At 45.2% G+C, this 22,696-nt stretch overlaps 2 protein-coding genes across 3 annotated transcripts in view; one reads left to right on the top strand and one right to left on the bottom strand.

Moving 5' to 3' along the window:
• Positions 1–5,994, bottom strand: part of abcb10 (ATP-binding cassette, sub-family B (MDR/TAP), member 10) — a 16,741-nt gene extending 10,747 nt beyond the window's left edge. The window contains exons 1-4 of the mRNA XM_080768464.1: positions 5,370–5,994; positions 4,523–4,887; positions 2,931–3,137; positions 1,428–1,630 (exon numbers count right to left, since the gene is read on the bottom strand). Of these exons, the coding sequence (XP_080624590.1) occupies positions 1,428–1,630; positions 2,931–3,137; positions 4,523–4,887; positions 5,370–5,473 (879 nt within the window). The 5' untranslated portion in view covers positions 5,474–5,994. The remainder of the gene's footprint in view (positions 1–1,427; positions 1,631–2,930; positions 3,138–4,522; positions 4,888–5,369) is intronic.
• urb2 (URB2 ribosome biogenesis homolog) lies at positions 5,924–22,696 on the top strand. 2 transcript variants are annotated; one of them, XM_080768449.1, is made up of 14 exons: positions 5,924–5,943; positions 7,320–7,458; positions 8,170–8,346; positions 9,233–10,356; positions 11,249–11,387; positions 11,785–12,127; positions 12,456–12,753; positions 12,976–14,900; positions 15,610–15,770; positions 16,143–16,253; positions 16,632–16,874; positions 20,185–20,281; positions 21,049–21,182; positions 21,982–22,696. In XM_080768449.1, the coding sequence occupies exons 2-14, from the start codon at positions 7,333–7,335 to the stop codon at positions 22,177–22,179; spliced, it is 5,076 nt and encodes a 1,691-aa protein (XP_080624575.1). In that variant the 5' UTR covers positions 5,924–5,943; positions 7,320–7,332; the 3' UTR covers positions 22,180–22,696. The 2 variants fall into 2 exon arrangements, with proteins under 2 accessions (XP_080624575.1, XP_080624574.1); XM_080768448.1 differs by lacking the exon at positions 5,924–5,943 and adding an exon at positions 6,404–6,474.

Raw genomic sequence — 22,696 nt, 5'->3', positions numbered from 1 at the left:
TTTCATTGTACACAGATATTCTACTGTTAGATGGATGTTAGGTTCTTAGCTTGCTTATGACCCTTGATGACTAATTCTATGTATTTGATGTATTACCGTGGGTTGTTCTTGCTTACTGTAAATCGCTCTTGTAACCTGAAAATCAAAATGGAATGCGACGCTCTAGTAATAATTATGGAAACATGTTAATGCGATGTTGATTAAAACCAGTTCGTCAGCCTCTATTCTAGGAATAGTGCCTGATGACGGAAACCTAGAGCAGATAAGATAAGATAAGAAGGAAGCAGCCACACTTCCTCATAACAGAACCACAGCGCACCACACAAAGCCTTTCACACTGGAGCTCAGACGACTTCTGGTAGACACTAGGGCTGTGCAATTAACCGAAAATATGTCGAAACCAGACTCAACCGTACTCATTAATCCAGTGGTTCTCAACCTGTGGGTCGTGATTCCCAGGGTGGTCCCTACATGATTATGGGGGGGTCCCCAGATGACATTGAACTGACAATTTAAGGTGGGGGTGGGACCATTACTGCATCAAAGGTAATCAACAAACTATACTATAAAAACTAGTCAAACACTGGCCAATATAAGAAAGAGGCAAAAACTTTGAAAATAGCAGATCAAAACGCTGTGAGCTTATAGATCTGCTATTTTCAAAATATTTATCTGTGGAACCTTGTCAAATCCTACATTCCAGGGCCCCGAATATTTTGGGGGGCCCCAGTAAATATATGGGGGGCCAGGGGGGGGGCAGGGCTTGAATAGGTTCAGAGTTCATTCAGACCCACTGCATTAATGGATTAATGGAGAAGCAGGTGTTAATATAGGAACGATACCACACACGTCTGCATGTACTGTACGTATATTACGGTATGGCCGGTAATTATAGCATTTGGCCAGTAAATTATTAACTTATCGGTCACGACGCCCTGTCTACTCACTCGCATCAATTCAATTTGATATTACAAATTTGATCTCGCTGTACAGGATGTCTTGTTTTATTTACTTTTTACATAGTGGCTACAATGGAGGTCTGTTTCTTTTAACCTTGTGGTGAATATTGGAGGAGACACCAGTACCAGCACCAGCACCACTTGGGCTATAGTCGCATTCAATTACTGCACAAAAACGGACAAATCATCTCAATTGCATTATGGTGGCATATGAAAGACATTAAAACACAACCAAGTAATTGAAACTATAACCAGAGAAAAGAGTTCAAAATGAACCATTAAGTTAATTATTAGTTAAAATAACACATGTGATTTTACAGTGTATATTTGGGTCTCTCAAAGACCCTCAAATCAGGGGGGTCCTTGAAATATATATTTTTGGAGAATTGCTGTTTTCAAATGAAATGTCACGTATCATTATGATGAACAAGAATGATATCCCGAACCAATAGCAGCCGTTCTTCTTACCATCATGCTGACACCAGCGGTTGCCTGGGCGACAGCCCTCAGGCCGTCCGATAGGTTGTCGGTGATCGAGCGGCCGACCAACGCTGTGTCGGCGGAGAGACGGTTGATGAGCTCGCCGGTGCGAGTCCGGTCGAAGAACGCCACTTCCTGTGTCAGGATGGAGGAGAAGAGGTTGACCCGGAGGTTCCGAATGATCTCTTGACCTGAGGAGGAACATGAGTGACACGGTTACGCCAGGGCTCCACTGGGCGCGTCTGCGTCGCGTTGCGTCTCCGACGCGTGCGTCAAAAAACGAACCGGTTCAATTTTAATGGTGACGGAGACGCGACGCAACGCGGGGCGTCGCGGGCAGTGGAGCCACCCTTCATTGAATAAAAAGGGAACATTCTGTGACGGTGACGCTGACGCGACGCAGACGCACCCAGTGGAGCCCTGGCGTTAGACATAGATAAAAGAAGAGGGAGAGAAGGTTAGAGCAGTGGTGCTAGACTTTATTTGCCCCATGCCTTTCCCACGTTGTAGCCAAAATATTTATATGTTGGATTCATGTTAATGTGTATTTTAAGACCTTTAACCCTCAATAGCTATGTACTCTGATGGTTCTGCTCTCTTTTTTCCTTCTACACCAAACCTCTTCGCTGAAAATGCCTATCTACAAGCTCACAGCGCCTCACGATGAACCAATGCAATATAAAATGGCATGGAAAGAGCTCTTCCTAAGGACCTTTGAGACACTGTGGAAGGTGGTGAGGTGTGCTGAGCAGACCACAGGGAGGGAGCTGTCTTCCATCCCTGCAGGACATACTGTATACAGTACAAACAGCAGGTGCTGGAGTAGGGCAAAGATAATTAGGGAAGGACAAACATCAACCATCAACGGACGGTTTGTAATAATGCAAAATGGGAAGCGCTGGAGGTGTCTCACAGCCTGGGGATAAACAGAGACAATATAAGATATGACTCTGCTCTTCTACCTGTCTTAAGAGGTTGTGTCATACTGCTGTTCTACCTGTACTTTAACTCTCTCTATATATAATAGCTCCTCACTAATAATCATGATAAAATGCCACCATTTGTTTTCCTACTAAGTCTGTGTCTCATAGGAGGGCAGTTCAGAAACCCGTCCACATCATCGTTATGTTAGGCAGATTTTTTTTTACAAGAATGTTTAGATTTCTATTATCGTGAGAACGATGGCTTTCATTTTCGCATTGCAACTTTTCACGACTAGAAAGCCTTTCTATTAGCTTGGATTCCCCATCGATGATGTCACTGGTGGACGGGTTTCTGAACTGCCCATAGCCATAGCCCTCCTATGAGACACAGACAGAGTAGAAATGGTGCCATTTTATCATGATTATTAGTGAGGACCTATTATTTGAAGCTGGGTTGAAAAGTAGTGAAGAAGACCTACAACTAGACCTCAAGCCCTTACAGTTTTCCCCCAGGCCGAGTCATTATTAGACACGTTCTGCATCTGCCGCTGATTCTAATCATTCTCACCTGAGGTCTGCATGAGGTAGACCCTGGCTGCGTTGGCGGCCCCTCCACACAGGAAGACACCGGTCAACATGATGCACAGGGATGTGAGCGAGGCGGTCATGCTCTCTGTGTCTGCCCCCGCAGTGTAGATGGTGTCGATCACCCTGCCCAGGAAGAACGGAGCCGACATGGTCACTCCGCTGGACACCACCAGGAAACTTACCGCGGCTGGATTAGGAGGAGACACACAAACACCACAGTTAGGTAGTGCCATTGTTTAAAGATGCTGGAGCACTCATGCCAATGCCATTTTGACAATGCATGCGCCTCATGGTACTCTACCACCTCAAAGGCATTAGAAGCTAAACTTCAGCCCTCTTAAAACAAACTGTCCAGGTTACTACTTAACCTCACACCTAGGACTCACCTAACCTAGCTCATTATACTAGGGTGGGATGGCTCAGGCCTCAGGGTACAGGGGACAGAGTACAGCAACATGCAATGGACGTACTGGACACTCAAGGGATCAGTGCCCATGTACCTGTCAAACTACTTCTGCACAAACATGGGGATGAATTCCATCCATTATTATGCCACCAAAATGTGGAATGCCCAACCAACATAAAGAAAATAATACCAGCACTCACGTAGTATCCTGGAAGGATTAAAGCTTTATTTTGTTTCCCCCAAGCAGCAGTTGTTTGCTTCTGGGGGGAAACAAAATAAAGCTTTAATCCTTCCAGGATACTACGTTAGTGCTGGTATTATTTTCTTTTAAGACTGTATCTTCCTGAACCGTGCACCCATGACATTATGACGTGGAAATACTCAACAGAGTGCTTGCTTTTACCTTCTTCTTCATGCCCTGCCAACAGCCATCAGAAAGTGTATCTTCCTACTCTCCGTCAAAACCGCCATTCTAGATTGCCAAAAGAAATGACCCCCAGGTCCCCCACTGTTCTTCCTGTAAAAATACTTTTACTGCTTCTAGTATTGATGATCCCTTGTATAGTAATGTAAATGTATATCTTTATATGTCTTGATGAATTGAATACACAGGACCAGAATGGAAACAAGACATCAGGGTTTTTTGTTAAAAAACATAAAAAGTTGGTATTATGAAGTTTCTGCCCGACAACAACGATATGCATGTAGGTATGTAGAGTTACTTAAGTTTCCACCACTGCCTCCTGTCAGTGAGGAGGGGGAGGGGACAGTTCTCTAGCCAGCCTTCTGTTACATTACCCTGTAATGATTACAGTAACCCTGAGAGAGGTGACCCGAGGTGACCTGACCACACCACTCATAACTGTTTACCATGTTGTTTCTGTCGGGCAGCCAGAAACCTCATTTCAACTTTCCATGTACAGGTAATTTTAATAATTTTGAAAAATGTCAAAATGCCAAAATGTAGCAAATCGACAAGGTCGCAATGATATTTTTGGCCATTTTTTTAAAAGCTTCTTGTGACAATACAATATTATCATCACAATATCGATATGGAGGCATTTGGTCAAACATATTGTGATATTCAATATTCATGATATTTTGTCTCCATTACCATATAGAATACAATAACAGGCAAACAGCTCTATACTGTAGATAACATATACCAGCTAGTCTCCATCTCTCAGGGTGAGCGAGTTGCAGAATCCTCCGGACGTCGCCGAGTGGAACGGAGGTCGGGGCCTGATGTTCGCCATTCAACTGAGTGGCCTGCGTCGTCTCCTTCACGGACGTTCCTTTAGAGTCTGCGGTAGAAGAAGAACTGTACAAGGACAGCAGTGTGTGTGTGCCAGTCCTCCATGACGGCTGGTGATGTCTTCTCAAGCAGACATGATGGTGCGTGTGCAAACAGCTCCTCCAGGACTGCAGAGGGAGGACCACAGCTCTCTGGAGGAGGAGGGCAGAAGGAAGCTGTGGAGCATCTCCATCACTGCTCCTCCGGGTCTGGTTCTTCTCAAACCATGATGAGAACCTGCAAGGAAGGGGGCGGGGGGAGACTAGTTAATCGGACTTTCCTTCTAAAGTAGTTCTCGTCACAAAGTGACACACTGCCAATGTGAGCTTGTATATCTGATATTTTTGAATAGCCAACTCTGAGCCAATCAGGTGTGCATAAGACTTTGTTTCCTATGAATAGCCAACGTATACAATCTAAAATGACACAGATGCTTTCCCCGGTTTGATTTCCGAAAATAGTCAATCTAGAAGCTCATAACATTTCGCATGATGCCACCACACACACACACACACACACACACACACACACACACACACAAATTATGTTTTATCATGATTGAAATTGTTCTATATTCTCATATCTCTCCTGTTTGTATTAAATTGGCAACCCTCATGAAAATGTCATTGTGGTTTACTATTAAAGAGGTGGACAGATTATATAGAGAGCAAATAATAAAATAATAAAAACTGAAATAATCTATAGACTCTCAGCCCTACCTGCGAGCACAGCAGGTGGTGTGCAAAAGTCTCCTTCCTCCAAACAGCTCCATCCCTCCACCTCTCCTTCTAGTGCATGTCGACAGGTAAACTAAAAGTCTCATCGTCGTCTCGCTTCTTGTGCAACAACACAACAATTATTCGAAATTCACAAACTGTACATTTGCCAAATTAAGAGAAACAGCTAGTCCAAGGCGATCCAAACCCTCCACCACTCGATCACAAGCAATGATAAAGTCCAAAACATGTCAGAGTCACCAGTGTCCTTGTATGCCCGGGGTCGACGTGCCACCATGCACAGCTTCAATGGTTCGAGTCCGTCTCTTCTACATTGTTGGGTTTTGACGGTTAATGACCGTTATTGTCATGTTTATCAGTTAGGTGACAACACGCAGGGTTCTCTTATCAGCAGTCAGACAGTTCTGTTGCTGTCTGTGTGTGTCACCAACACCCAGCTGTCACTGTCATGTGTAGCTGAAGAGGAGGCACAATGTCCCCCGAGCAGGCCACCACTCCCTCCCAGGCAGAAAACCACACCCACCCAGACCAGTTGGAGAAAGTCGTGAAGAAAGAGGTGACCGTTCGTGTGTCGTGATCGTGAATGGTGTTTACATGAGTAGTCCTCTGTCTGTGGGTGAAATCAATGGCCGATCATAGGAGCGCTAGCCAAACTTTTCCCAGCAGACATGCTCAACAGATCGCCGATCATTAAATATGGTGCCAAGAGACAGCGCTGCAGTTTGTTTGTTTATATCACTTTTATTTGCTTAAAAAAACTATTTTTTTAAATATATTTAAATTATTTAAATTATTAAATTACTTTTTTGTATTTATCTCTGTGAAGTACGTACCGGTATATAAAACACTATACTATTTTAAAGAGCAGATGGGCTATTTATACATGCATTTTAATCATAGACTGTGATTTTAATATCATTTATATGCATTTTGAACATTTATATCAGCTCTGGTCATATCTCTTATCGACCAGAGCTAATCAGCACTCGATTCCTTGCGTCTGCCCAAGAGGACTTAGAGGAGGTCAAAGTTGAAAGTGTGTCTTCGTCTCACTGACAACAGTACGACACGTGCAGAGTGAAAACTAGTAAGTAATATTACATCAATTAAATTGTGTAGATGATTATTTCACACACACCAGAAGCGTTTTCAACTCATCTGTAGAACGGTCATGAACAGGCTCGTGGTTCCTTCAACACCACATGAGTTAGCCTGCTAGGCTAACTGTACCTGCATGGATTGGTCGGTAATGGTTTGTTTATGTACAACAGTAGTTCTCAAACTTTTCATGTCACGGACCCTGGACCCCCAAATTGATATGTATTTGCTATTTGGCCGCGGACCCCCACCTGGAAATGTTTTGTGCCAGAGTCGAGACCCCCAGAAGATTTATGTTTTTAAGGAATTACAAATCATTCAAGATTTTAGATAATGCTATTTTTGAATAGCCATAGCCAACATATAAATGGATAAAGTGGTTAATAAATTATTAACTACTATCTGGGGACCCCCTGGAAAAATTGGAACTGGGACTTATAGCTGATAAATGGGTACTCTCCCCTGATTGGCTGAAGATTTGACACCTATCTGAAAATGTATTTTCTGTTTTTGGGCTGCTGGGGAGACAGGGAGGGAGACTCCTGTTAACTTAACTATAGCTATTATTAGCTGCAATTTATTTAAAAAAATGTATTATTACTAGTACTAACATAATTGTTCATTAACCTTTTTACAAAACCAAAAACACATCATGTAGGCCCCATTTACACTGGCATCCTAATCTAGCCTGAATCAGATCTGTGCCACATCCAGATTGAAATCCAATTTGTTTAAATGAGACAAAATGCAGACGGGTCCGATTTTTACAAATGTGACTTGAGTCACATTCAGAGGTGGTTTCAAATCTCCCTCTCTCTCCCCCCTCTCTCTCAGCCCAGCAGCAGTCATGGCTGCCATCTATTCCGGCATCCACCTGAAGCTGAAGAGTCCTCGCACTCCGTGGGAGGACAAGCTGAAACTGGCACGTTTTGCCTGGATCTCCTCCCAGTGCCTCCTGCCCAACAAAGAACAGGTATCGTCCAGAATCAAAAGAAAAATAATCAATCTTTATTGCCACACTGATGGCTAATTGGACAACATACCAAGTAGATTTCTTATTATGCAAGTTTCAAAGCCTATAAAATAAGTAAATCTAACAAGGCCCGTGCCTTGTTAGGGGCAGTGACCTGTTCTACATAAAGCACAGGGTGGATGATGGAGAACCACGATTTGCTTCAAGATAGTGTTTTGCCATAGCATCTTAAACATTGCCTGTTGTGTGTATTACAGTTTTGTGTTCAGAGATGCTCCATTTTTGACACAGGTTTAATGTTTGTCTTTAGTTAAATGTTTGTTTTATATTGAGATGACCGTTTAGGGCATGGGTCTTCAACAGTGGCTTCGGGACCCCTAGGTTGTTTTTTTGGCTTGGTGTAGTAGTAGAGGCATAAAAGTAGTGAAATGTCACGTTTACTAAGTATTGATGGTTTAAGTGGTTAAATCTGGTGAAAATGCACATGAACGTAAATCCAACATCCACTGATAGTGATAGAACGATCTATGAAATTGATAAACGGTTAATCTGCAACACCATTTTATACTGTATGTAGTGGGAGTCCCATCTCTCTCACAGCTAAAGGTTCCTGGGCCTGAAAAACATTGATGAACACCCCTGTTTTAGGGTGACGCGTCTACTACAGTATTGTGACCCTTTCTTTCTTGCTGTGGTCCTCCTCCTCTATAGGTTCTGTTGGATTGGGTCAGCCACGCTCTGAGTGGCTTCTACAGCCAGAAGGTGGAGTTCTCTCCCAGTGTTCTGGAGGGACTGTGGCTTTACCTGGACAGCCTGCTCCACAGTAGGAAGCTGCACATCCTCCTGAGCAAGGGCAAGAGCATCAATCTCAGGATCAATGTGGCTCAGGTCGGTACAGGGCTCAATGTTAGAGGCCACATCTCGACCACCAACATTTATTTTATTTCATTGTTTGAATATTGTAAACGGCACGTGGTGGTACTAAAAGCATAGGCTAAAAGAGTTACACAAAAAAAGTTGTTTCCATTGTGGTATTCAATTCATCAACATGGCATACAAAATGTAGACTGATACCTGTCATCAACAAACTATTGACTATTTATTATGTACAAAAGCGAGAAAGGGAAAGTGGCGGCAGTGACTGACACCTTTCTATGGGAATTTATGTTTACCTCCCCTTGTGGTCTCCTGACAATTTTCAAAGAAACAGCGATTCACATCCTTGGATGGTGTCAGGGCATTCCACATTTCAGTGGCAGAACAGAAGAATTACCCATGTTTGTCGTTTTTATGTAGGTAGATAATAAAACTTTTTACTATGTATGTTACTTTATAACTGCTTAAGATCTATTTCTTTTGAAATATTTTGACAATTATGACATGCTGAAAATATGGATGCCGGGTTGAAAATCAGGGACAGGAAACATCCACTGCACAAAAAGTGATCGCCTCTGTCGTGTGAAAACTTTACTTTTGAACTGTTACTTTTTAGGATTCAAATCCAAAAACAGCAAAAGTGGCAGATCTACAAGCTGGAATCTCATCACATGTTTCGTGCCTTGTTTCAAGCTTATAGATCTGCTACTTTTGATGCTTTTGTGTCATTGTAGTACGATCAAGTAGGGTGTTAATTTATGATAAAGCACAAAATGTTGGAGATAAGAGGTTTCTGCCCGACAGAAACGATATAATATTGGCCAAAAAGATATATCCATTTAGTTGAACTCGTCGGCTGTGGCTCACTTTCCTTACTGACACATTTTCTTTCCGTTAGATGGTCCTGGACCGCCTCCAGGAGTGTGTGTGCGAGGGCGCCAGCCCCTCCGTCAGTCTGTCGGTCCTGTTGAGCGTGAGTCAGGGCGTGCTCTCCGTCCCGTCGTTCGCCACCGTCTTCACCACCAAGTACGAGCTCATGGCCGACCTGTTGGCTAAACTCTGCTCTGTGGCCTGTGGCAAACTGCAACAGCCTCTTCCCGTTCCCACGCAGCAGCCTCAACCAATCACACTGTCGCCTGTCGGAACCGAAGAGGAAGTACCGATGGCTATGTCTTTAGAGGAACAACCTATGAGCGATGATCCCGATAGTGCTCAGTCGCAGCCGATCACACAGCAGCCAGAGAGGTCGCAGGAATTGGAAGGTGTTCGGTCGGGTCAGCTGTTTGAAGTGCTGCTTCAGGTATTGTCGAGTTATTTATCTGTACAACGGCAACAATCGAACCCTAACAGGGTCTTCACCGTGGTGACCAACCAGCTGATCCAGCCCATACTGCTCCTCAGACACCTGCTGACCTCCGGGGAACAACACACACACCTCCGCCCGCAGCTGAGCAGAGACCTCCGAGTTAAGATGGACTCCATCCTCCAATCGGCTCTCTTCCCCCCTGAACACCTGACCTCCTACACGGAAGAGCTTCTCCCGACCAACAAGGAGGATTGTGGGAAGCGCGGTCCCGGAGGTGGCGGTGGGGGGGTGAAGCAGGGCAGCCTGAGGCCCGTCGGTGTCGTACTTGGCAAAGTGAGCGCCGGGGGCTACTGCCTGCCCGCCTCGCACTACGCTGTGAAGTCCAGCTCCCTGTCGCTGTTCTTCAGGTTCTGTCTGGAAAACTACGGCAAGGCCAGAGGCGGACGAGACGAGGAAGAACAGAGGATGCTGTGTTTCTATTTTCTCACCAGGCTGATCCCTGCCTTGGGCTCTGGGCTGGCCAGACCTCTGTCCTCTCTGTCTGGCCAGGCCCCAGAGAGCTGGAGCCTGGCCCTGCTGGTGTTAGAGTCCCTGCTCAGCCAGACGCTGTCGGCTGATGTTTACAACGTGGCGGCGGACAGGATCAGACACGCAGGGGCCCAGCTTAGCTTCTACAGAACGCTGGTCCAGCAGCTCCTCTACCAGGCTCAGCCAAGGTAACACTTTTCACATTTTTTCCATACAATTATTTACACATAAAAAAGAGTGCATTTGGAGACGACGGCCACTGAGTGGCGCAGATGAGCTATATTATCAGAACTTGATTGTGAGTGAAGCTTTTAAACCACATTAACCCTCTAAGGATATAGATCTGGGCATAATTAGAAAACATTGTTTTCTTTTTGTTTTGTTTGCACATTATCCTTTCTATCAATATGTTGGATTCATGTTCATGTGTATTTTCAGATCTTTAACCAATAACCACTTGAACGCTCAATACTTAGTAAACATGACAGAGTTTATGTACACCAAAAGTCTCTTCCAAAAATAGCTGATCTACAAACTCACAACACCTTGCAAAACAGCATCTGCTATTTTTAATATATATATTTAAGTTTCATGTAAGAAAAAAATAAGAGTTCCTATCACACAAAGATTTGGCGGCCCCCTCTGAGGAGTTCCACCCCCTAGGGGTCCTGGACCCCCTGTTGACCCCTGACCAAAACAATAGAAGGTAGAGATCAATAATGAGGCAGAGTAGAACCTTTTGGCAGCTGCATTCAGTTTACTAAGGAGATGTTCCTGAATAAACACTGCTATTTGCTAGGTGGTAGGTAGGTATTTTAGCCCTGCAGCATGTATTCCAAATACACAGCCATAAATAGGTCCAATCCGCACACGGCTAGCAGACTGACCTCGTCACATTCATTTGAAAGTTCTGGCAGAAAAGGTGTATTTAGTAAAATATCTCCACTTTTCCACGAGCTGCACACGGATGACATTCTCCGGTGAGTGGCCTGGAATGAGTGCAGGACTGAACATATCAAAACTTTGTTTATATATTAGGAAGCACTGAAACTAAACTCTCTCACTCATCTTATCCTCCAGCATTCCAGCCTGGTACCGTTGTTTGAACGTCCTACTGGGTCTGAACCATCTGATCCTGGAGCCGGACCTGGACCAGCTGTTCTCTTCAGCCTGGGTGGACTCAGAGTGCATGGAACCCCGCGTCCAAAGAGCCAGACAGGTCCAGAACAAAGCCCGTTTAACCTACCACATTTTCATATTGTCGCTGTTGTGTGGAAACCTTGTACCGGTACATTAAAAAAAACATTTTAAAAAGAAGTGTTCCAATGGGTCCAATCAATGTAGTTATTATTTAGTCACACAAGTTTGTTAATACTTTTCATTCGTTAAATATTTATAATATACACAGACAACATTCATCATTTTTTTAAACAAAAATAGGGGATCTACTCGTCATCTACAAGCTGATCTAAAAGCTTAACTTGTTAACTTTTGTTAAAGTTTGTGTGCCAATGTACGTTGAGTTAGGGCATTAAATTGACAAAAATTAAGTTTAATTTTGCCCGACAATGATCTACGTGAAAGAAAATCCCTTCAATAATTTCCCTCCTTCACAGCTCTTGTTGTCGGCTCTGCTCCACACCTACACCAAGCTCCGCCAGCTCCCTCACCTCTTCTCCCGACTCCTCCCGGTCATCTGCCAGCCGGCCGCGGGCCCAGGCCGCATCCGGCCCCCGCTCCTGTCCGAGGGGGTCTGCACCTCCCTGAGTGACTGCCTCCTCGACACGCCTCCCTCCCAGAGCTTGGAGATCTGCTCCCTGGTGCTGGGGAGCATCAGGAGGTACGTTCTGCCCCATCTGGAAAAGGAGGAGGAGACGGTGGAGAAGACAGAAGAGGAAGGAAGAGACGAAGAGTCAGGGGAAGGCGGAGTGATGGAGACAGAGAGTCGAGGGCTGAGCGGTAGGCCTGTCACAATTATTAAATAATCGCCTAATTAGCAATTATTTGAGATAATCACAATTATTTTGTGTAATCGTTGACATTCAAAAATAGTAGAAATAGCAGATCTACAAGCTTACAACATTTATTTTGGGATATTTAAATTATTTGTCATATCTGCCTTGTGCGATTTTCTTTTTTTATTACGAAGCCTAAAAACAAAACTGGAATGAAAAATGTATTCATATGCTCCAATGTTCAATGCCAAAAACACAATTCAATCGTTAATTGCTATTATTTGTGTGACAATTAACCGTCAACTTAAATTTTGTAATGGTGACATCCATAGTGGACGGCGAAAAAGGAGACGCCTCGCTGAAGCTCCTCTCTCTGAGCCAGCTCCTCCATGCTGTGCTGTTCAGCGTGAAGACTCTGGACAACACCTCTCCTCTCCCGCTGGTCCAGCAGACACGCAGCATGATGGAGGACATGGCACAGGCTGTGACGGCCTTACTGCAGCTGGTGTCGTCATCCCACGAGGAGAAGACCTCCACCACAGGCCTGGGAACGGAACGCGAGTGCAACATCATGGACGAAAAGGAGGTTTCAAATTCATCATCCCCAGACCCAGAATCATCGCACTGGAGGTAGCCAATTATTAAGTTACTTACGTATACAGTATTTCAGTAATTTATTTTTTATATTTACGTTATTTGTCATATCTACACTTCAAAGCCTAAATGCCAAACAGAAATGGAATCTTTATTCATATATTCAACGAGGAAAACAGAATAAAATCATTAATCAATTATTATTATTATTATTGTGTGACAATTAATGGTCATGTAAAACATTCTTAATCGTGACAGCTCTAACTGGAGGCAGACAATGCTGGAAGCGGCTCTCCTTCTCAGATACAGCTGGGTGGAGATGACCGCGCTGTTCCAAATCCACTGCAGCAAATACACAGACACCGAGGCACGGGTAACGGGCGGTCCGAGCCCAAGTTTGAGCCCAACCCCGGCAGCCAGCGTTTCAGTCCTGGCCCACATGGAGGCTCTGCTCTCTGGGGAGATACTGATAAACAGTCCCCAGGGCTTCCCCACCACCCATCCCTCCTCCTCTAGCCACATGAGCCGCTACCTCTTCAAACTCCTAGCCTTGCAGCAGCTGAAGAAGGCGCTGTTGGACGGTCCTCTGCTGGACGAACCAGGCACTGCGGCGACCCTACATAGGGTGGCGCGGTTCCTTGTAGCCAGACAAGAGCTCGAGGAGGCTGGGTTACATGGGAAGCAGACTTGGAACGGACAGATGGGAAGTGTGAATTCCAGCTCCTATCATGTTTCTCACTGGTATCTGGCCACATCCAATTTGCCTTTGATCGCTCCATACCTGAACGAGGAGAGCATGGATTGTATAGCGGACGTTCTTCTCAGCTCGCTGCTCAGCGGACAGACAGACAGCGGGAAGGCTAACAGGGGGGCACCCGTCTCCCTGCCCAGTGCTTTGTCTGTCTCGCTCATATCCTCACAGTTCTTCCAAAGCCCTGTTCCGGTCGAGTTGCCTTCGCTGCACTCTGCCATTGTCAAGCACCTCCTGCAGAGGGTCTTCGGAGTTCTCATGGTGTCGGGCATACCCCAGGTTTGCCCGACGATTCTTGAGTATCACAAAGTAGGTTTTTGTCCGGGGAAAGATGACAACGTGAAGCTAGAGACTTTAATTGAGGAGGTGACGAGGTCCTCTCAGACAGGGGTGGGTGTGGCCTTAAGTGATGCACAGACAGAGGTGCTGTTGAACTTACTCCACGTCGCTTCACAGCTAAACCCGGATGGGATGAACGCCCAGGATTTCTCCAGCCTCTTCCTCCTCCTGTTCCTCACCCTCATATTCACCTCCTCGCAGCCAGAATGCGAGGCTGGTACCCCTGGTAACAACACAGGAGATGACACTCCGATCCTGGGCAAGCTGCTGAGACTTCTGACCTCTCTTCTAGAGGGCAGAAACTCCCAGAACGTCCTAAAACTGATCCACGGCAGCAGTCTGCTACAAGTCGCTGTGTCCTCCCTCCTCTCCTGTAGCGACAGAGGAAGACTACGGTCCGGCGATTCGGATTGGTTGGCTTTCCTAAAGGAGACTCAGGGTTTCGTCCGGTCACTGGTCCAGCTGATCATACACAGAAACAGCAGTGTTCGGCTCAACCTGGAGAAGTTTACCTCCTACCTCACCAGTCAGGAAATGTCAGGCAGGCAACTGGCGGCCATTACAGGACAAACAACAGCCGCAGACCGTCTAGTGGGGGTTCAGCTTCTCCTGGCCTCGCTGACCTCTCTCTCCCAGGCGATGGCCTCCAACCTGGGGAAGAGTCCACCGCTAGACCAGACGTTGATCCAGCTTCTTACCAGTACCACGGCCGCGCTGGGACGAACCGTAGGGGCCGTCCTAAAGACTCAGGCCGTCAATAACCCGGCCGGCGCCCTGGGCCAAGCGTTTCTAGTCGACGTGGTGAGAGTCATGCTGCGCTGCGAGCTGTCCTACCTGAGCGACCAGGAGGATCCCGGTCATATGACCCTGTACCGCCAGTTCAACCAGCAGCTCCTGAGAGAGATCAACTCCGGTGGCGCAAGCAGGCCCGTCGACTTCCTGGTGTCTTCTCTGCGCTTCATGTCCGTCTTCTACCGTGCGGTCCGGAGGGGGAGAGAGAGGGAGAACCCAGCTGAGGAAGACGGGACGAGAGGAGAGGAGATGGACCAGCTGTACGTTAACATACTGCTGAACGTCTACAAGCTGCTGGCAGGTATGTAAATGTATCCCTTGCTGTTATTTCCGCTCCAGACTGCATCAGAAAACCGACTACCCAGGCTAAGGGGTCCAACTCCCTGAGTCCCTGGCACAAAATGTATGTCTAGTGTGTGGGTCCGTGGACAAATGCATATTATTAATCTGTGGGTGCTTGACATGAAACAATGTGGGAACCACTGGTTTAAAAAAACATTAGGAACTAGGAAGCAAGCCCAAATAAGCTACATTTTAAAAAGTAAGCCCAAAGTGACTTAATATTAGCAAACATGGTAAATGGGGAAACCTCTTGATTTGCGGCATCCCCACCCCCCTTACTCCCATACCTAGCCAGAAAAATGCAAAGGTGTTCCGGGCCTCTGTGTAACTTTAGTTGTGCCTTATTCCGCATTTTTCTTTGCATTTTTTGCAAGGACAAAAATCGAAGGAAAATGTGAAGAAAAATGCATGTGAAGAAAAATGCGGAATAAGGCAAATGGCACAACTAAAGTTACACAGAGGCCCGGAACAGCTTTAACGATAACCGGTATAAATGGGTTTAAAAATAAACACACTCACACACAAGCTCCCACACATTGTCACAGTGTTGTGTTTCAGCTCTCTGGCTGTCATTCAGTGATGTGTGTGTGTGTGTGTGTGTGTGTGTGTGTGTGTGTGTGTGTGTGTGTGTGTGCGCGTGCGCGTGTGCGTGCGTGTGTGCGTTTCAGCTCCCTGGCTGTCATTCAGTGATGTATGTGAACTGGAGCCAGCTGTGGAGGAGCTGCTGCGCCCCCTGCTGGAGAAGAGCAGCACAGAACAGTTCAACCAGCTGCTGCTGCTGATCAGAGACGGACTGGATGCCAGAAAACTGAGGGCTGGAAACCACACGGTCAAATATCATTATTATTATTATTATTATCATCATATGAAATTGTTGTTTTTATTGAAGCTTGTACACTTTATGGATGAAATGTCAGAACAGCTTAATTGCTTGTCAGAAGCCGTCTTTCCATATATTGTCAAGCTAATTTCTTGCGAACTTCAGAAGTCACTTAGTAAATTAATACATTTTGGCAGTTTTAGAATTGCCAATCTGCTGAGCTTGTAGATTCTCTCTTAGAAAAATATTGACAAATGTTGATGTTGATAAAAGTATGTGTCCGCTCGATCAATACGATCTACTGTCTGTCTGTCTGTTTATATTGCTGGACTGATTGTGTGTGTGTGTGTGTGTGTGTGTGTGTGTGTGTGTGCCTTGCAGGAGGTGTTGTCTGCAGTAACCATGGTGAAACTGATGTCATGCTGTCATCTACCTGAGGCTTGCTCTAAAGCACTGTGGCTCATCGCACCGCAGATCATCTCTGCTATGGTGGTGAGAACGCGCACATACACACATGCGCGCACACACACACACACACACACACACACTTGTGTGTCACGTGTATAACTGCTTCACCCATTAAAACTGGGAAAGCATCTGTCATTTTAGATTTTAACCACTTTAACGATTATTTTTATACTTTGGCCATTCAAACATTGCAGATCTACATAGCACGTCACTTTGTGCAGCGCTATGAGTTTGTACATCTGCTATTTTTTTAAGTGAACATTTTTAATTAAAATCTTTGCTTCTGCGGGTCCCGGGAACAACATATTTGGAAATGGGGGCCCACAGCCAAATACATCAATCATTTTGTTTGATTTATAAACGTAGATAATAATAATAATTAACGAGTTCATTTGTTTTCAGTTCCTGGTGCGAGCGTCCAGTCAGGATCACTCTCTCACCCTCCATCTCACGGTTCCCACGGTAACGGCGATGACAACGCTGCTGCGCCAGGGGGAGGGGCTCATCTCAAACCCTCAGCATGTGACCACGGCTCTCGGGGCTCTCCAGTTGGTTCCCCTGGACCACCTGACCCCATCTGTGTACCAATCAGCTTTCCTGTCTGTTCACGAAGGACTCTTCACTATTATCCAGTGTCATCATCAGGTATGGATGGATTGAGTTGTTTCGATACCAGTATTGGAAAAGCTGCCGATACTGCCTAAAATGTAGTATTCCAGTCTATGCCATTCCGATCATTTATCACAGGATGAGATTTCATTTACATGAACAGTCATATTTTGATTGCTTCAGTTGATGTTGACTGTTTTACACTCTTACTCTACTATTTACCTTATTTTATTGACTTCTAACTGCACTTAAACCATTATCAATGGATTTTGTAATTATGCCTAGATCAGTTGTTCACTAAATGGTTTTGTAGGCCGCTTAGCTGAGAGAGATGAAGCAGGGACCCCCACTATATATTGTATACATTTATGTTGCAGATTAAATGTTTTCATAGCTTTCAATTCATTTAACACCTCAAACCCTCAATACTACAGATTTGCCCCCCCCCCCCCCCCCCCCCGTACTAGTAACTCTGAGGACCTCCTAGGGGTCCCGGACCCCCTGTTGAAGGCTCATGGTTTAACAGTGAATAATTCGTTGTAGGGCTGTTCGATTTTGCCTAAAAATAGAATTTGGGGGGGTAAAAGTAATGCAGTATGCCAGGACTGTGTTCAAAACACCTCTTCAAAAGATGAACCTATTGGCGTCTCCTATTGGCGTTGAAATATAGCCACTTTTGACCTAGTTGGACTGGCACGTTGTGCGAGACTTTCCAGCCTGTCCTCCCTTTCTCCGCCCGTAGAAGGTTGAGAGAGGTGGCGAGCGGCTATCATCATCAAAACAACCATTCTTGCACTTGCGGATCGGGGCATTGCCCGGATTCCCATGCCTCGCCGTCTTCCTCCCCACTTGGGGAAAGATAAGCACTGGCAGGCTGTTGCTAAGAATTAAGTTGTTAAATCAACGAAACTTACCCCATCGAAGTGACAGGAAAACCACAGACAACGGACATATTATTGGCAAATCAATAACACGGAAGGCCATCGTAAATTACATGGAAGGATAAAAAATCACACCCGTGTGAACCGAGTGGTGCAACTCCCCTCTCTCTCCCCCCCCCCCTCCCCTCCCTCTCTCTCTGTCTCTCTCTCTCTAGCAGGCAGCAGGGGCGCTGCCCCTACAGGTACTCATTATATGATGCTCATAGTCACATGAACACATAGGTGAACACATAGGTAGGTGGACACGGACAAAGCTTTTCCTTGGAGTGGTTGCACCACTCAAACAATTATTTATTCAAGAAATTAGGTTACAGAAATAGTGAGAAATTAGAAGGCAGTGAAAAACGGAGTCCTCACTCCTAACGATCTAACTCCCTATTCTTGTTATCTGTAAAGTTGGAGATAAAGCTTAGAGGCGCGCATGGCTGGATCTTCTGCCTGGATCTTCTGCCTGGACAAAGGCGCCTTCATACCAGTGGCGGAAACTCCGTGGGTTCAGAGGCGCGATTGAACCCCCTGGCATTTTGGCAAAGGCGCGACTGAAAGCAGTAAATTATGCACCCACTGACTGTCCACTGAAATTTCCCCTCCCCAGTGGTCATGTTGTCATGCACGTAGTGACATACCTTTACGAGGGGTTACAAGATAGGTGTTGGGCCGCCGCCCATGCCGCATTCAAATGCTAATAAGGTGGCTTTTGTTCTGCTGCCAGGTAGAGAGTACAAAAGTCGGATAAAGTACCAACCGAAAAAACAAAACTCGTTTTTTTTCCACCGCTGGGGGGGGGGGGGGGGGGGGGCGTGTGGCTGCTTGAACCCCCTGCCGTTATAAGAACTTTCCGCCTCTGCTTCATACCTATATCACCTAGGTTCACATAGCGTCATGTTTAGAGCTATGACGCTTCTAGGCTCGCTCAAAGCAATGGGCACGAGTGAACATGTCAGTGGACACGCATCTGTCCTCAAATGAAATAACCCCAGCGTGAACGTGTAAAGGGTTACTTCAGTTCATTTCTGGCCAAGGTCAACTTGTAATATCTGCTGCTAAGAAGAAACACAATATACAGCGACTGCAATAATGTAATGGATGCATACATCGGCTGCCATGCAAAACACTGTTTCATGAGTATAATACATGTGGGGTCACACTCACAAGTTCACAACACAATATTTAAAACGGTATTACAGTAACACAGTAGGTGAAAGTCATGCACATTGTGTCACACCAGCATAACATACTGTATGTCCTTGTTACTCAGACACTCGGGGGTGGAGATCTTAGGGGCCACATTGAGACGTCACTGGTTCGCCACTCACAACAAAAACTAAATGCAAACAAATGTGAATTTTCCTACGGAGACTAATGCCCTTTAAAAGCTCAGATGAGAAGCTCAGGAGGTCTGGTGGGGAGGAGACCACGAGAGAGGGGTGTGCTAGGGTTTAAAGCTCATACTGTATAGCTCTTTTCAACTTGTGAAAGCTGATATGCTTTGATTGTGAAGGCAAACGTTCAAGGTCTCACATCCTGCATATTTCCACATGCCGAAAATACAACGATCTACAAACCACAACGTGTCGCAGACGCGGAGCGTTGTGAACTTGCAGATCAGCTATTTTCACCATGCGACACGAATCACGACGAAGCATAAGTCAGTGTAACGCCCAAGACCCTATACCGAGGAAGTTCAGACGTGTGATCAAATAACTGATGTCCAAAAATGTCCGTTGAGTAGAAATTAAACTATATTTATTAGCTTAAAGTCCTATACTTTGTCATACAAAATAAACATAATATAAACCATCAAACGCACAGGATTGGCTACAGATCATCAGCCCTCATGAACACAGTCAAAAACTGGTTTACCTCTGCCACTGGCAACACCTGAGACTAATTAGGGCCAGGGTTAAATACCCTCCCTCCCTGTAACCATGGCAACATAGATTGACAGGAATCATGGCAAACAATATGGTGGCTCAAATGGCTCTTACAGTCAGGGTTCACTTTGTTTTTGGCTGAGCCGAGGCGATGGCTTCTCAATGGAAAATAAACAGTTAATCTAACGGACAGTAGGTCAGGACACATGGTATTGATAAGCTACTGTATGAGCTTTTTTTGGTGGCACGTTATGATCAAACAACAATGTTCTGTGTCTGCGTGGATCAGTGCAAGTGAGCACACACACATCTTAGAGTTGGGAGCTGCATGCACCAGAGAAATGCATGACGGAGAAAGATTACATTAATTTCGGTGTGTTTGACTCAGGTTTATTATGCTTTAGCATGACCGGGCTGGACTTTTGGCCCCGTGCAGTGCTTTTTTTTGTAATTACTCCAAGCCAAAACATCTGATTTCCATTTAAATTAGATTATTCGCCAAACGCTAATTAGTTGTGTCTGTTTGCAAAGGTGATACCAAAGGCTGCGCCATCGTTTTTGAACGTCTTCCATCGCTTGGTGGCTTCTGTAATGCATGAAGGTCGTCAAAGAGGAGACAGTGACACAGGTACGCACACGTCTCTCTCACTCACACACACACACACACACACACACACACACACACACACTTTATTGGTATGATTAATGATCAATGGTTGTGGTAATTCAGTCAAAGCTCTCTGTGTTGTAGAGCAGGGTTGTAGTAGTGCTCTCCCACCCACCAGTCTTTTGAGCAGGAGTGGGGGTCTGGGGGAGGTCCGTGGCTTTCAGATTAACCTGTTTACCGCCAACAGCGCCATCTTGTGTTGGCTCAGGGCGCCATACAGTCATTTAATAGGCATCTTTTTCTGAAAGCCTTTTCACTCGGAAACCGAGAATCAGGAAGTTAATTTTCACTATGTAACAGGTGCTGCGATTGTTAATTAATTCACCCAAAACATACAATTTGTAACTGAGGATCATATCGTTTAGAGAAATGAGGCACAAATCAAGCTTGTTTTGACCCAAAAAGAAGAATCGGAGATATTATGATTCTAAAACTGCGTCCCCATAGACGGCATAAGCCACTAAAGCCAGAGGAATTTTCATCTCGGCACAGAGGGCTTAAAGAATCAAGTCTTTGCAGGATCATAAAGCTAAGCACCATTGGACAAGAAGGGTTTCCTTTTCTCAGTCTGTATTCCGACTTTACTTTTGGTGATCTTTTTTGGTTGAAACAATGTGTTTTCTTAAAAAGTGAAAGCTCTATAGTAATCATCCTGTAGAATATCTTGTTAAATGTGAATGCAAATAAAGTCTGTCGGGGTGTCGGGGTGTGTGCGTCCGCATCATCAGGTCCAGACAGCGAGGTGTATGTCCAGTGTTCCAGACTAGTGGAGAGGATGTACTCTCACATAGCCGCTGCAGCCGACAGCTTCAGCACCCTGTCTGCCTTCATGGTGGCTCAGTTCGTCACCGAACTACAGAAGGTACACACACAGACCTATCCATAACTAAAGAACCCATCACTACATACACACAGCGTTTGTTTACATCCGGTTCATGTCTCGGGACCCTTGGGCCTTTAAAATAAGGGACTGGTCTCTACTGAAAAACACTGGCAGTGGCAGAAGAATTAATTAATACCTGGCAGTTAATGTGTTACGTCAGTGTGAGTGTAAGTCATGCAGTCATACAGTAGCAACCTATGATGCACATGTATGTGTGTCACACATATACAGTATATATATGTGTCCTTTTTTTCTTTTTCAATGTGCTGACTCATGTTTTCTGTCTGACTGTTTAGTCACTGTTTTAGTTTTCCATCAGGTTTGATGAATTCTGACCTCAACTAAACTTTCCATCCAGTAATGCTGCTTCTATTCCAGTATTTAGTTAAGACACTTAAGTACAAATTCTCACCATTTAGAGGCTGTCGTTTTGGACACTTTGCTGCTGTGACCAATCACACACAAGGGTTCATTGTTCTGGTGTCTGTGGTAATGTTCGTCAAGTTAGAAAGTCTCAGAGGTGGTGACAACTTTCTCTGCAATTGCGTCATTTTGTTCATATGGCCTTACTAAAGTTAGAATTTTCAAGAGAGAATTTAGCAGCCCATTGTCTCTCATGGACATCTATTTGAATCTACTAGTTCAATGTCAATACCAAAGTGGTTCACCAGTTCTTATCAGCAGAGTACACTGATAAGTGTGAATTAGTCCCTAATTCATACTCTAATTATTAGGGCGTGCCATCACATCTCCCCCACCATTCCGTCTCCTTCTGCAGGTAACTCTTCGACCCGAGGTGAAGTCCCATCTGACGGAGGGCGTCTATCTGATCCTGGATCTGTGTCGGGAGCAGGACGTCAAGTTCCTGTCGGCCGGTCTGCAGCCGGGCGTCAGAGAAGTGTTCAGCGAGCTGCACGGCAGCTACACACACTACCACAAAGCCCAGAGACAAGGAGAGGAGAAGTACACAGTCTGATACACAGGGAGCAGCCATGTATGTCTTTAAAATGTGGTCCATTTTTGCCACAGGCTGTGAAACAGCCGAAGGCTAATAAATAGACGGGAAGTAAACGTGACGTCTGCACTAACTTTTGATGGTTGGAAGATTGACAGCACATCACCTCGAGTTGGAGTTCAGGCTATGGGATCTGTCATGGTTACAGCCCTGCAGACTATTGCATACTCTCCAATGCGATTAAATCACTGTCCAAAAAATGCAGTCACTTCTCAGCCAGGGATAACCTTCTTTAGACATAATATTTGTCATGTCGATATATCAATATAAATGCATAATTTTTTTGTATTTGGTCTTCATGTAAGGCATAAACAAATGTAACTTTATGTGTGAACTCCAACATTGATTCCTCTGTGTTAACATACTGTATAGAAAAAGCAGAGAAACCTGTGGCACAGTGGCATGTGATTTATTCAAATCCTTTCTTGTTCATAGAAAGTCTTGCTTTAAAGACCTGCTGAAATGGCTCTCAGTACCA

Source organism: Protomyctophum bolini (assembly GCF_963924005.1).
Source record: "Protomyctophum bolini genome assembly, chromosome: 1".
Taxonomy (NCBI): Eukaryota; Metazoa; Chordata; class Actinopteri; order Myctophiformes; family Myctophidae; genus Protomyctophum; species Protomyctophum bolini.
Note: the sequence above shows the minus strand (reverse complement) of the source record. Positions and strands in the feature narration are given on the sequence as shown.

Bases quoted from the DNA above. Each gene is read 5' to 3' on its own strand.
- urb2 (XM_080768449.1), top strand. From the start codon at position 7,333: ATGGCTGCCATCTATTCCGGCATCCACCTGAAGCTGAAGAGTCCTCGC. The intron at 7,459-8,169 runs GTATCGTCCAGA...CCTCCTCTATAG, and splicing joins TCCTGCCCAACAAAGAACAG to GTTCTGTTGGATTGGGTCAG. The intron at 8,347-9,232 runs GTCGGTACAGGG...TCTTTCCGTTAG, and splicing joins TCAGGATCAATGTGGCTCAG to ATGGTCCTGGACCGCCTCCA.